This window comes from Haemaphysalis longicornis, unplaced genomic scaffold (genome assembly GCF_048455015.1).
Source record: "Haemaphysalis longicornis isolate Haplotype H1 unplaced genomic scaffold, Haemaphysalis longicornis Haplotype H1 scaffold_9, whole genome shotgun sequence".
NCBI lineage: Eukaryota > Metazoa > Arthropoda > Arachnida > Ixodida > Ixodidae > Haemaphysalis > Haemaphysalis longicornis.
In genome coordinates, this window is record NW_027526460.1 from 56,049,793 (window position 1) to 56,065,407 (window position 15,615).

The 15,615-nt window shown below is 45.9% G+C and overlaps 1 protein-coding gene across 1 annotated transcript; it reads right to left on the bottom strand.

Moving 5' to 3' along the window:
* Positions 1–8,104: 8,104 nt before the first annotated feature.
* Positions 8,105–15,168, bottom strand: LOC144151314 (uncharacterized). The gene is made up of 7 exons (XM_077682319.1): positions 14,941–15,168; positions 13,287–13,390; positions 12,876–12,929; positions 10,862–10,894; positions 9,841–9,963; positions 8,921–8,962; positions 8,105–8,166 (listed from the first exon to the last, which is right to left on the bottom strand). The coding sequence occupies exons 1-7, from the start codon at positions 15,050–15,052 to the stop codon at positions 8,122–8,124; spliced, it is 513 nt and encodes a 170-aa protein (XP_077538445.1). The 5' UTR covers positions 15,053–15,168; the 3' UTR covers positions 8,105–8,121.
* Positions 15,169–15,615: the final 447 nt, after the last annotated feature.

Below are 15,615 nucleotides of genomic sequence, written 5' to 3' on the forward strand. Positions count from 1 at the left end.
AGTGGACGCGAAGTGGAAGTGACGGCGGAAGTTACGCGCCGAAGCCTTGCACAAAAGAAGCAACATCCGTGCCTACTTCCACGCACGATGTCGGGGACCTGGCTAGCGGCGACAGTGGTGTTTGAATAGCTTATAAATTGAAGAAATCTCATAAAAAGCGGTCCCGTGGATCTACAGCGCCTGCAAGCTACTCCACGAGCGAAGCCGTTTTGCAGTAACCTCCCATAGCTTTTTTGTGCATGCAAAAGCCTTCTTGTTACGTCCAAGTCAGTTGTCCTTGAGATGGGTTGTCTGCTGGCTCTTCTGGTCTACCTCTAATTATAATAAAGTTGCTTTTTGCCAAGGAAACCTCCATTCCTGTAGCGGGAAGGAGACTGGTGAACGTATCAAGAGCTTGTTGCAGACTACGCATAGCGCTTTCTGTTGAGGAATGATCCGCAGCTTCGGTCCATATAGTGACATCATCGGCATATGCCGTGACGTGGACGCCGGGGATAGCTGCAACCCCTCGCACAAGCTTAGTCATGACCAAATTGAACAGAGTTGGATATAGGATGGCCCCCTGTGGAACTCCTGAACGGTTGTCAAAGTGTAGAGTCAAAGTCAAAGTGTCAAAGTCGTGGCGTCCAGAGCGGATTTCAAAAGTCCGGTTAGCCAGGAAACTCCGAACAAAATTGTTCAGTCTCTTGCCCGGGTAGGCGTCCGCCAGCGCTTCAAGAACAGCTACGTGAGTGACTGTGTCATAAGCTTTGCGGAGATCCAACGCAACCATGACGTGCGGGCGCTTGTGATTTCTTTTCCGTAGAATACGCCGCAGGAGAAACAGGGAATCATGCGTCCCCAGATTCTGCCGGAACCCAGTTTGACAGGTGTGGAAAAAGTCAGCTTCCTCCTCGAGGTGGTGATCCAGTCTGGTCACTGCCATCCGTTCTATTAGCTTACAGAGGGTAGACGTAAGTGAGATAGGTCGAAGATTGGCCATATCTGACGGGTCTTTCCATGGTTTTGGAATGGGAGCTATTACAGCATGTTTTAGAGCTGCCGGCGCCTGTCCGCTGATCCAGATTTCGTTTATCTTCTCAAGAAGCTCTCCCCGTAAAGGCGCGGGAAGGTTCCGAAGCATTGTCCACGTGACGCCATCCTTTCCAGGTGCACTACGAACATTGATTTGCTCCAAAGCCGCGGTAAGTTCGGCAATAGTGAACAAAGACTCGATAGGCTGTGATTCGTCCACCTCGAGAGGGGCATATATATCCGGAGGAGGCAGGGTTACTGGTTGCGGGAAAAAGATAGAAGCCGATTCCCTTTCGAAGTGCTCCTGATCCATCCCGGTGCGGAGCATCACCGCCTGCACCGTTGCTTGGAGCTTACCGCGTCCACAAAGAGACCGGAACGTTGACCAAAGCTTTCCTGCTCCTGTATGGCGTGAAAACGTTTCACAATACTCTTCCCGGCGCTGGCGAGCGAGTAGTTTTGCATGACGGCGAATCTTCGCAGTTTGTTGCCGTATTTTCACCAAGTCGTAGTACGTGCGGCCGCCGGCAGTGTACATCTCCTCCAGTTCATCCCTGTGCTTCCAAAGGTTGACCAGGTGACGATCCGGTGGTGGGGAGTCTCCTTCAACCTCTGAAATGCTGGTAGCGGCTTTCGCCGCCCCCAGAATGCGATCTATTAATTCTGGGCAGGGTTTGTCTGGCCCGTCGTGTTCCGTCGGCTGGATAAGTAGGTCTCTGAAACGGTGCCAGTTCGTGTAGAGCACGTGTTTCCGACACTTCTTGTCAATACCGGAGAGCTGGATCCAGATGGGGTAATGGTCGCTGCTCCACGGTGTCGGCTCGCGAGACCAGGTGGCCACAGCATTGGCTGTTGCCCATGTCAAGTCTGGAACGGTATCACGCTGTGCAGGCTTCTGTCTTCGTCAAGTTGCCTGACTAAGGTCGTTTACAAGGTGTAGCTCTGCCTCGTCAGCCTCTTCCAGAAGTTGCAATCCTCGACTGCGCGAAATTTGATACCCCCAGGCCTTGTGCTCTGCATTGAAATCTCCAGCGAATACCGCTGCGTCATGAGGGTAAAACGCGCGAAGGCGCCGCATCCAGGAGAAGTTGACCCTAGTGGAAGCATGTTGGGCAGTGCGGGGGCGCACTGGCTTTTACATTTCGCGTTACTTGCATTCATTTATTTTTTTCATTTCCATTTTGCAATTAGTTACTATCTATAAAGACGAATGAATAATCCATATTCGTTAATTTCAGCTCAACAATACAACCTTGCTTTATTCCATGATCGTCCATGATTTCCAAGGTAATAGCGCGGGCTACGGGCGTTTTAACTAACCAGTGCGGGTTTAGAGGGCTGAGATAAAATACTGAAATTCGCGTCCAGCTTCACGTTTCAGGAATAGCTAGCTTGAACTGGGTCGTTTTAAACTACCTCGATCGATTGATTGACGTACGCTGATTACACAGAAAGTCGGCCGGAAGCCAAGCTATGGAATACGTAGGAAAAGCAACGAGCCAGAGGAGGGCGTGGAGTAGGAATTGAGGGGAGTGTTGCTGAGTTACCATTCCGGAAATGGAATGACTCCGGGTTCATTCCACCTTTTAGAAATGCCGAAATGGATTGGGAATCGAACGAGGACAACGCGTGGAGGAATTGAATGAGCATGGAATTAAGGGCAATTTGCCCGAAACGAATGGGAATGGAATGGTGATTTTAAGACGACGGTGATACCATCGCTGGCGCTTTCCGGCTAATTAAGTAGTCTAAGGTTGCATTTTAGAAGCTTCTTCATACCATTAATTCTGAACAGTGTTTTAAAGGGTTTTTCTTTGCCCCAATACACCCTTTTTTCCATCCTTGTTAGCACTTTATAATGAACAAAAAAGCGTTATTTTGCTCACAGTGGCTCTCACGCATGCAGTCAAGTGGGCGCGAAAAGGAACAGGGGTTTTGGAAGACGTGTTGAAGCTGGAACAGAAAAAAAAAATGTCGTCGATGTTAGTGGTCTGTGGAGCGCCAGTTCTTTCATATTTGTCGTTTCATTCTTCTGGCCGCATCCATTCCGCGTGAATCGTCACGTTTGGCTGGTGGCACCGTTATTTATGCTCTTCCTCCAACAACGACATCGGCATATAATAATGTTCAAATCTTAACGACGGCAATGCTCTCCGCTTGAAGAAGTGCTTGCGTTCGGGATATTTGGTACTCCATAACGTCAATCTTAAGCGCAGAAAAATACACGGACACACCGTGTATTTTTCTGCGCTTAAGACGAACGCTCTCCGCTTGCCTGCCGCCCCCTACAAATCATGAGATAGAGTAAAATCGAAGCCAAGGCAGCAAAGAGGAAATTGTGGGTGGGGACAAGGCGAGCTTCGGATGTGTTACTGAGCTTTCTACCTTCACGCTCCGCTACGGTAGTGGGCAGCTGGGATACACGATAACATCATATATTATATACGACAATGCAGAAGACAGCTGCCAACGGGCATTTATTTGCAACAGTTACGGCTCCAGCAGCGCCCTTGTTTACGAGTACTTTGACAGCTCTCACCAGTGCGACACCGTGCTTTGGTTCGATTTTAATGTGCGTACCTCTCCTCCAGTCGCGCCAAACTTGTTCATGGTTTGGTTGCTGTGTTTCTGTGCACGTGGACTCTGCGCCTGATAACTGAAGCCTTAGTCGTCAGCATCAAAGCTGGGGCATCGCCACTAATGAGGTGTGTTCGAGATTTCGGCGCACGGTAAAGATCCCCAGGTGGTCAAAATTAATCCGGAGCCCTCCACTACGGCGCGCCTCATCGCTTGCCTTGCGTCGGCGCGTTAAACCCTACAATCGATCGATCAATCAATCAATCAATCAATCAATCAATCAATCAATCAATCAATCAATCAATCAATCAATCAATCAATCAATCAATCAATCAATCACTAATGAGGTAGGTAGGCCTCATTTCAAAATTTTGATCAGGTCCTGATGCATATGGGTGCCTCGTTCATGGAAACAAACTGCCTGACCATACGTTTTTATTTTACCAGGGCTCCTCTCCCGGTAAGGTTCTGTAACTTTAAACTTTATGGCGCGTAAATGATCGTTAGAACAGGAGACCTAAGTGCTTTAGGCCTAACAAATATAGCAGCACCATGCTTAATATCACCAAAACCGATTATGCATTTGTTCAGTTTGTTGCGTTATGTGGAAAAAATCCGAGCACTTAAGACGAGAGTCCACTAAATGCTTCGGGCATACCTTTACACACACAGAAAAATTACGGGGTAATAAATAATGTCCTGTATTAAATGGATTGGGTTGAAGTAATGCCAGGGCAATAAACAAGCGAAATGGAGGTCAACGTGGAAGTGATGATGACTTTCGTATATGGCGAATGCAAAATTGTTAACGGTGTTCCATAACGCTTCCCTGTCGTCTCTCGCATTGGTACAGAACATTACTGCTTAATGCTCTAAATTCACTTGAAATCATTCAAGTAAGCATTTCAAGGCGTGTAGATGTGAGCGAGGTACGCGTAACAGGCCTGTGAGTTAGTAATTGCGTACTAATGGCGCTGTTCTGACAGTAGGCGAAGCAGATAGCAAGATTGCTCGCGACAGGCTTTGCAGCGAAACGGAAAAATCAGACATGAACGTAATAGATCCTTCATCTGGTGTCGCGCAAGAACGAAACCATTAGAACAAGCTAACATGCAAAAACTTAAATAAGTAACGGAATTTCCGTCGCCTATTATGCAAGATTGGACGGTGCGATACTGCCACTTTTTGCATTGGAGGGGAGGTTGTTCTGCGCGAGATATGTTATCAAGCTGCTACCACCTTCTATACTTCAATGTCAAGCGAAGCGTTTTGCATATTTTTTTAGTTCTCAACGCGTATAACGTCAGATTTATGCTGCATTCCTCGGTGACTCGATACAGCACCAAGAGGGAGTTTGTACGTTGAGGAATTAAAGGAATGGAATTGAACTGCCCGTCCATTCCAAGAGTGGGAATGGACTAAGTTTTGCCATGCCGAGGAATTGAAAGGGATGGAATTGGAATGGAATTGGGGATGCCCATTCCGCCAGACTGATTGTGGGAAGTGGTGTTTTTGGAGGGAAAGGTTTTCACCTAATTAATTACCTTTGCTTGTCGGCATGGCTCAAGAATGGCACAAAAGAAGACTGCTTGCAGCTTCTCTTTTTTAAACTTTGGGGTCGTCCAATCATGGTACCAGTGCGGGCGGAGCAGACCGAGTTCTTGTACAAGACCCAGTCAGGCGCTGTAGCGAGGGCACTCCCAAAGCAGGTGTTCTCTCTCTATGTCTTTTTGGAAAGCTGCTCACAGATAGCGGCGGAAGCCCTCAACTAAATTTTCTTTTTGTTATGCTAAATGTTTTTAACTGTGTGGTTGCTACCTCCTTGTAGGTCCACCTTACGAGAACTAAACAAGTGGATGGCACAAATTACTCCCGTGAGGGCACAATTCTTTTCCGTTGTGCAGGAATGTTGTTTCTGCCTCGATTAAGTATATCGTCTGTAGCACGCTGGCAGCACGGGCTTTCTTGCATCATATATAGCTGGTGCGTGTAGCAGAAGAACGATCGCTGTAGGAAAAAAAAAAAAGCTATGTCCGTGCATGCAGAGGAAGTGGGCCCGCAGGAATATTTACAATGTTTCGAGGTTACTGAAATCTGCTTGAGAGATACCAACAAGGTTTTTGACGATGCTTATTGTTTATTGATGTAAACATTTACGTTAGTATATTAAAACAGCCAAAACTAGGTTGATTTATTCAATGAGCTATGTTCGCGCATGGAGGGGAAGCGCACCCGCAGAAATGTTTACGTTTCGAGGTTACTCAAATCTGTTTGAGAGCTACAAACAGGGTTTTTGACTGTGCTTATGGATGTAAACGTTTACATTAGTATATTAAAACAGCCAAAACTAGGTTGATTTATTCAATGGTAAAACCCTGCGCATTTTGCCATAGAAGATAACATCTAGGGTTATGTTTGTTTGCGTTTTAAAAAAAGCAAGCAAACAGAAGCAGAAATCAACAATTTTATTGCGTATCGCAGTGTCTGAGACGCCCGTACGCGGTTCACGGCCTAGTGCAGGACACACCGGCTAACTCATAACTAACCGCGTAGCACTTGAGCGTGAATTGCTGGGCCATTAGCTGTGCCGAAAGAAGCCCGAGTTGTAGGAATACGGAAGGGCCGGGGCCAGTTCACGGGCTCAAAAAACGCGTTCATCAATAACGAGCCACAAGGTAAAAATACAGTTTTGGGATTTTGGATGTCGAACGAATTAATAAAGATCACCGTGTAATGATTACGTGCATCTATATCATATACGTGTAGATGGCAAGGTGTAGGTTTTGTCCGAATCGCGATAAAACTGAGAAAAGCGCTGACTAATAAGTTTTTCCGGATGTGCGCTTATCCCGAACACACGGAATAAGGAGAGGTTCTGGAGTGCAAGTGGATGTTTTTTTCTGGGACGCGGGGATTGACGAATCCTTAGGGACCCCGAAACAATAGCCGCGCTAGCACACAACACACATTAAGGGGGTGCACGACAATCAAATTACGTCATTATGTGAACAGAATGAGGACCCGTGTGTTATCGCTAAATTATGTGTGCAAACTACCGTGTTTCTTCTGGTACATTTTTTTAACAAAGGCAGGCAACGTGGCCAAAATATTCGAACTCACTTCCGTGTTCTTGAGCAGAATGGGTTTGCTCGGCGCAACAAAAGCGCGAAACTTTTTCAGACGTCTCCGTTGCACCTGCCCCTCTAACACTTCGACAGGCCACCCGTACATTACAATGAAATTGTACATGTGTTCACCAGTCAAGTTTTGTTGAGAGCTACGGAGAGAGAGAGAGGGAGAATAAACTTAATGAGAGCATCAAAACGTGGTGTGTGGTCCTTACTTAAAGACTCATTTGAAAACTACCCCTGCAACGGCCCTTTTCAACATCCAAAAGAGGGTGTCAGGAGAGGAGATGGGCAGTTCCTTCTACTGCTCACGGGAAGGGCGAGATATTCTTCCAGATCTAAAGAGCGACGCATTTGTGGCCGCTGTACGAATTAGCCGGTTAACAAGGCGGTTTGGCAGTTCCACGCGTATTTATGCGTTAGAAGGCCGTTGCTTGAAGATGAGAACCTGGTAAATAAAACACAGAAAACTTCGAGTTTTGCATATTCAACATTTAGAGCAGATGGAAAATCCAGTTTTTGTCGAGGAATAGAAATAATCCCAAAATGAAGGTACCCTCTATTGGGGCACTGAAAAATAAACTGCAAAAAGCGAAGGATACTTTTGTTCTGTAATTAAGAAAACCACATTGTTCCTTGCGCTTTGAATAAGGTGCTAAGTTTCTCCGGTTAAATCTGCCTTGTTTCCTGCAGTCACTCTTGTCACAAATCTTTGCCCTCGGTTTCGGGCAGTGATCTGAGAGTTTGTATGAGTCAATGGTGGCGTTATGTCTGCACATCAAGGATGAAAAATTAGCGTGTCCTTTACACAGGCAGATCGAGAGAGAGAGAGATAGAGAGAGAGAGAGATAGAGAGAGATAGAGAGAGAGATAGAGACAGAGATAGAGAGAGAGAGAGAGAGAGAGAGAGAGAGAGAGAGAGAGAGAGAGAGAGAGAGAGAGAGAACGGTGAGGGTAAGCTTTAGTAAACCCTGAAGTGGTTTCCCTCCATTTAGGGCAAGTACTTCTAAGGGGCTCGCAAAAATATATAAGCTGAGCATAAAAAGCGGAAGTAACTACAGAAAAAACGTTTTATTCGAGCCCGCTAATCCTTATGCCGTCATTCGCACGGGAGTTTAAAAAGGAAACTAAGCCCCAATTCACCTGCTGACACTTGCCACGAATATTTGACGCGGGAAAATTGGTCCCGTACAAATTTTTATTTCAGTAGAATACTGCTAGGCTTCTAAAAACTATGTTACTCCGATGGGTGAGGATAAGGCTGTGCGAAGTCAGATCGATGTTCCGCTTCGTTATTTCACTGGATGGCAGGCGGATCCACTGCAAGCGCATACTAACACCTGTCATTTTGCACTTCTCTGCTATTACAGTCCACGTACACGTAGGGCGTGTGGTAAAAATTTTATTTCTCCTCGGGAGGTACCATCTTGCACGCTTGGCGGACCATCTGCAAAGTTCGAAAAAGAGTTTCACGTCACAATTGTGTCGCCGTATTTTTCTTTGGTGGACATGGTTTTTGTAACTAATCCGAAACTAAAAAGTTGAGAAAGATTGCTTAAGTTGACACGCAATTGGTTGTTTGCGTTTTCCATGAAGACGATTTAATTTCGTGTACTTCATAAGGCGAAGCTTTTAAATAACCCTTGTATTAGAACATAAATTAAGGATTTTATCTTGATTAAAGCGACAAATGTGGGGCACGGTGACAGTGTCTTTTCTGATACCAATATGTGCAATCTCAGCAATGAATAATTGTTTATTAACTACGCTTTTGTCTTTTGTGCTAGATGAACATTGCAAGCATCGCTAAACCACGAACACCGGCTAACTACCAGCTCGCCTTCCACATTTCTTGCCTCCACCATGACATGCTACACTAGGGGTCAAGCTGGGCCGTTCCTCCTTGAAAATCTATGGGCACCCTTGTGGTTCCGGTTGGCTGCCCACATCGAAGCACTCTGTGCACCCCAGCCAAGTCCGCCACCTTCGGAGGACAGTGGAACACCGCCTCCTCTGAAGATGCACAATAACTTCAAGGCTCGGACTTGAGTCGCTAAAATAAACTTTATTCTCTCCCTCTCTCCTACGTCCTCTTCTAACACTTGATATAGAGTACCTTCACCAGAATAAAAGCTTTCTTATAAACTGCATCGGCAATACGATCAGTAAACAGGAGATTGATGATAGATTGAAATGCTCACCTTGAATCCAGCCGCGGTGGTGCACTGTACTAGCTCCTCCATCTGGGAATTCGATTTGAGAAAACACGTTAGGAACATAAGGAACAGTAGTAGCCTCAAATCAGAGATTATGCATGCACTGAGGAAGGTAAATTTCGCCCAGGCATTTTTTCGCCCAAAGACCCAGCTGTGAGATATTTGGTCCGGAAACAACAGCCCACTTTCACGACTCAGCTGTCATCTGAGTAGGTATATACAATACTTGCGCATTTAAGAGTGGAAACAGGTGGCCGATGAAGAGGAGGATACGTTAGGTTACTTGCATCTTCCGCGGCAGAACTTAGCAATAAATGTTGCGTTGCGCTGCGCAAAAGCTTCTCTTGCCAAGCGGTTTTGGTAAATTTCTACCGTAAAGCAAACAAACTCTCAAAAAAGTGTCATTTCATCTTCGTTTAGACCATATAGAACTCCTACTGCGCTGTTTTCTTAAGGTTAGACGAAAACAGACTTCGGTTCCCCGAAAAGATACGAGGCGTTTCCGAATGCAAGGAAGGTGGAACAGTGATTAACCGTCCAAGAAATTGCCGCAGGTGGGCTTCACCGATATGGTACAGAACTTCCAATCGGCGTGGCCTAATGTGCGAAGCGTGCAAAGCGTACAACAGCGCAAAATGTGCGTTTGCACTGTGGTGTCTTCGCAGGCTCCATTATTTTTACTTTAATCGCATGCTTAACCACGTCATTCGCCAACGTTGCACATTTCGTCACGCTGATTGGCAGTTGTGGAGGGTTGCGGTGAAGCCCACCTGCGGCAATTTCTTGGAATGTTACCGCGATACAGAGAACTGTACCCTGCTTACAGCGGGAGATAAATGACGGCGACGAAGCTGGGCACGACTGAAAGTATGTTGTGGTGATGTGTGATGACAAATTGCACTTGCCTTCTTGAAGCAGCTGCAGCCCATCAAGTCGAGTGCTAATTCCCGGATGAAGCCAGTCATGTGACCAAACTTCATGTCGACGTATTTGGCGATGCCTTCCTTGTTGCATACGCCATTCACTGACTGTTAAGTGCACAAAAAAAGCCGTGTAACACGATACGTGGCAAACATAAACTCAAAGTGAGCTAGCTGGCAGGGTACGGAAAAGGGGAATATCAGGCAGCCGCAATTTCTAGTCGGTAATATTTTTGTGTGAACACTCGCAGACGAACTTCAGACTTGAGTCTGCCTCACGACAATCGCATAAAATGTATACCACATTGCTGCGACTGTCCAGTCTGCAAATGCTGGAACAACTTCACCAATCTGCCAGTCCTGCTGCTCGTCTTCCTGGCATTACACAGGATGGAGAAAAAAACTCTGAATGGGAACGCAAGATGGAAATAAAAATGGTTCTAGAAAGGAATACGCGGCTGCTCAGCGCACATCTGTAGCACCGGACAAATAAGAGATGGCTAATGGTGCAGTAGGTAAATATAAAAACAGCGTATATTACGGCCACGGATCACTAGGTTGGTAGGCTGTAGCGATGAATGAAGAGCTGTAGCAAGCAATTTACAAAATGCTTTGTTCTAATGAATATTCATTTTATAGCTCTCACAAGGGTATGCAGAAAAAATGATTTTTGCGAGAAGGTAGAACTGAGTAGGGCTTTACAAAGTATATCGATGTTTACTAGAGGGTTGGACCTAAGTAGTATATTATCGTATGCTGGCCTGATCGAAAGCAACCAACCCACTTCATCGAAGTTAATGCTTCAGGAAGAGGGGAACATAATTTGTACATTTGGGAACAGAGACCAAGCTGAAACTTGTATAGTAATAACAGTGATCCCTGTTATTTTGAACATTTGTAGCTATCCTTTCAGTGCGCGTACAGCAGACTGGCCTTCGAGGTCTCATCGGCCAACGCGAGCGCGTACTCTTCGGATCACGAAACAATCTAGGCTCAGTGTACTCACAATGCCATTTGCGTCGGTGAAACAAACTCGCATCTGAAAGCAAAATAAAAATGGGTAACATCGCGCAGTCAGGAAAGCTAGTTTCACTATTGCAATACATTTCACCAGCGAAAAAATAAAGGAAGCTCACACTAACACGTACAGCTTGAAGGTAGTGAAACTGCACGCAACCTTAACGACCGTCATGACGGTTTAAGTGCACGATTGCAGCCGATTTTCTCCTTCTTCGCTACCGCAACGACCTTTACTCCATTCTTGTTGCTATAACGGCGAAAAAGCAGCAAATCGGAGAAGCAGAGCTAATGAACGGAGCGCGCACACTTCAACTATGCGCCCGCCGGTGCAACGTGTACACATCACTTGTTCTGTGTCGAGTAGGGGGCGTGATTCCTCTGTACCAAGCTTCACAGCTGAGCCGTGTGACTCTCGGTTACTTACTCACGGTCGTAGCCGAGTGGGTAAGACGACTGGCTCTAACTGCGTTGATCTACCAGACACAGGTTCGGATCCTGCCGGTACTGGTGACTTCTATTGTTTATACTGAGTTGAGCAAAAAGCCGGAATCAACGAATTGCTAAACAGCTCCTCTATTAAAACAAGATAAGGACGATGAAGGTGCGCACAGCGTGTTCCATAGACTGAAGGGCTGTTTTACCGCTCCAAAACCGGTCCTGTAGCATTCATGCGTGTTCCTGAGCCCGGCCGGGTGCCGCGTGTAGGCGTTTCTTAGTCAGCACAGCAAAGCGATGCATGGCGCCATCTGGGGGCATGTTTGAAGCTATGTCCAAGTGCATGTGGCCCTCAATTTAATCGCTGAGAACTGCTTGGTCGCGTAGTGTAGTGTACTGACTAGGAAACGCATATACGCTGCCCAGCCGCTTTCCGGAGAGGGAAACAACGCGAGCGGAAACGCGTCGCTCACCGATCATGTGTTTAGCCCTTTACTGAAAATTTTACTCTGGACACGTGAAACACGAAGCGATCACTTTATCCCCCATACTTCCAAACACTCCTATTATACAATGTCAGAATGCACTCCTTGCCCAAAAATCTCCATATATCATTCCTCCATAGAGACATTTTATCTTACCGTACTTCTAGACCCTTCCATCGGTAGCCGCTCTGTTACTCAAATGGTACACTCGTGGGCAGTTCTTAGCATTACACGCCTTTTCCAAGTAGACTTAATTTGAGCTATGTCTTGCTCCCAAGTTGGTTCCGTAGTTCAAGACACTCGTTCTCTATCCATAAGAGCTACTCTAATCTTTCTTTTCATGACTTCGTTGGACAAACCAAACTTTATTTCAAGATATGCAGTAAGGCGCTAATTAAAGTAATCACTGGCAGTACGCATTCGTTGTATAACATTATTTTCCCTGACCCAGGCAACTTAGTGTTCATTACTTAGACTGCTTGCCGAATGCACCCTATAGCACATAATACTGCTGCTCCGAATTTCTTTCTCGTAGTTTGGATTAGCACTGACATATTGTCCAGGAAAGTTATAATCGTCCACCTTTTGAAGCGTCTCATTACCCAGACTAAAGCCGACGCTTCTTGCATGTCTGCTCAACACTACTTTCCATTCCTCCAAGAAGCCTCCTGAACCTTATGACAGCGCCTTCTGGGAACAGTTCCTCAAGCATTATTTGCAGCTGTTGCTAAGACTCACCGAAGAAGACAATGTCATGCGCAGATTGAAGTGTCTCAGATATCCTCCACTTACTTGTATGCCCGACTTCTCTCTATCATTTTACCTAAAGACCCCTTTAGACAGGCTGTAAGCAACTTTGGCGGGGTTGCTTACCCGTGTCTTACGCCCCTCCTGATACGCGACTTTCCACTTTTCTGATGAATGATTATCTTGTGCCATCATCGCTTTTAAATGTCCTCCAAGAGCCATATGTGAGTCTCACCTACTCCCTAACTTCTCAATGCTTCCATTACCGCGGTGGTGCACGGAGAATCAAACAGTCGGCCGTAACACAGGGTTTAAAAGTAACCGTAGCCTTACCGTATGTATGTCGGTGTTTCCTTTCGCGTAGCATGTGTTCATGATCTCCGTATCCTGGAAACGAGAAATATTAGCAATTACACAACACTGCGGCATGTATCGTAGCCAGCAGGGTACAGCCTTGCATGTGAGGAAAAAGATTACAATAGCCGTTAACCAATTTTACGCTGATTTTTTATCCTCCGAACTGTGGTAGTAATAGCATGAATCTCAACCATGTTTGCTTTCCTAAACAGCTATAATTTATTTATGCACACTACTATTAATTCATACAGAGTTTCTAACAACCTGTGGAGGAAAACACGGCCTATTTTTTGGCAAACGACAAAAAAAGATTTTAAGGAGGTGTAAAGAAGAAAACGAGTCTGAAGTCACGCTTGAACAGCGTGCTCCTGGCCGTTGTTAAAGTACCTTTGGGTCAGCAGCAATTCGAAATACGGAGAGGATAAGCCGGTTAACTTGAGGCTTGTCCAGAGCGCTGTCCACCGCGTCGTACAGAAGTTCGATATTGAAGTCTGCGTAAAAAACGACATGTGGCAACGAGCGGCGGTTTTAAAACTTATAAACAACCATCCACAACAGGTGTGTATGATACCAACTATGGTTACTTTACTAGCACTCGTCAAGAGGAGGGAAGGCAGAGGCAATTTGGCCGAGAATTGAAAGTTGCGGATAATTACTATGAATATTCGACAATTAAATGCTTGTTCTCTCCGTTTGAGGAGCCAAAGGATGCGGCTTGATTGAGATTTTCAATGTTGCTAACTTATTTCAGTGTTTTTCACTACGTTATGTATTCTACCACTACTGAGTTTGTCTGGATTCTGTAAATACAAATAATTCGCCCAGTTTGAAGACCAATAAACAGAAAAAAATGTGTACCGTAAGTCTCAAATTGTGATTCCACAATTGGTGGGAAAGCCTTAGAAATAGAAAAGGGCAACGTGTAGGCTGCGGCTGGTAATGAAACGCGGGTCTGATTAGACAGAATCTGAGCTAGTAAGTTCACAAGCCTGATGGGACACTGTGGTGTAACAGGTAGGGACATGCATACATCAAGCCTAGGATGAGCTGAGCAGTTTTGTCCCTATGTATAATCCAAGTGAAACATCTGAGGTCTAATTATGATAAGCCCTGTTTAGTTAACCATATTCAACGGAATTTACCTCGTGCTGTGCCGACGTGGCACTGGACCTCTGGGCCATTAGTGAACCAAGATGTCATGATGTTCTGTCTGCTGACGCACCAGCGAGAAACTCGCTAACACATTGTTAGTTTTAGAATGGTTTTGCCGCTGCTTGTCATTTCGCCAGAATGCGAGAGCTGCTGCATTAGACTTACGTGGCTCTATTGCAGTACACGTTTTGTTCCCACTTGTCGGCATTCCCGCTTTTAATCCCTTTTCTCTCGGCTCAAAGCATCGTTCGTAATTTCCAGGAACATCAGATTATTGCCATCTACGGCGTACCATGCGGTCACGAAGATTTAACTGTATAAAACATGACTGATGTAACTCGTGGACCATATTTCAAGTTGGTATTTTGCCGACTTGATCAAATGCCCACAAAACGCACATCTGTTGGATAGCAAGTGTATTAAAGTCGAATTTGTGAAGCTGAAATGTCGAGTGTTTTAGGCTTGTCGCTGTACCACTGGAGATAATAATCAGTGAAAGTACGAGTAAAAGTTCACAACCGAAAAACGCACCAACAGTCTGTTTAGAACTAAGCCGTGTTGGCATTGCCGCTAACACACTTTGTTTCAATGTTTACGCGAGTATTCCTAATGGAAAACGTCTTATAAAAAACTGTGTTGGCCTTATAAGTTAGCAGAATACTCGATTCGTCAATTACGATGACCGAAAATCTTCACATTTCTTTTAGCACCAAGTGAAGCGAAACGGTTCACTCTGCGAAAGCCGCATAGCCAACAGGTGGTCTTGATACCAGGGTTCAGATTTTTTCTCTAACGAAGAAAAGCAATTTCAGCTTCTAGTTCGTATGTGTGCAATCCTCGTCTGCAGATTCATCACCCAAGGGATCGGTGATGGGATCCTTCGTCTTACCCAATTCATTCTCGCAAGCAGCACCGGCAATCACGAGGGCAACCACGACCAACTTCCACACTCCCTTCGTCATCTCGAATGTTCCCGAGAAGAGCGATATATCCCTGCGCATCTGCCGTGGCGGACGTGCCCCTTTTTGTCTTCCTAGCTCATTAGTTATGGAGAAACACCGTCCAGGTAGGAAGGCCTCATTTCTGCTGGAGTCCTTCACCCTTCCTTCGTCAAATCAATTGGATACACACGACCTATTTTGTCCCGCGTAGGCTGACGTTTGGTCGAACCCGTCTACAGACGTTGTCAAAGTGGCTTCCACATGACAAAGCAGTAATGCGGCTTTCTTGTCTGGCGTATGTGGCTAAGAGCAGCATGATGGTGACGGCGCCTCTTGTGTTTGGGCAGCGGCTTCCAGTACCCTTGGGAACACGTAGCGATGTTTGCCGGCTTTCTCTCGCACGCACATTCCTGGAGCTTCTGCTGGAGCGGCAGCTGAGAACCCTCTGCATTCTGAAGGCATATCCGCTGTTCCATTTTTTTTTCTACATAGTTCACTTTTTATGTGGACGTTTTTATTCTCGGCAAATGGATGCGACACCCTGTAGAGATCGTGAAATTTCAGCGTGCACTGCCGCGCAACCTTTACCGAAACTGGAATAACGGGAAAGTTCCGAGGGCGAC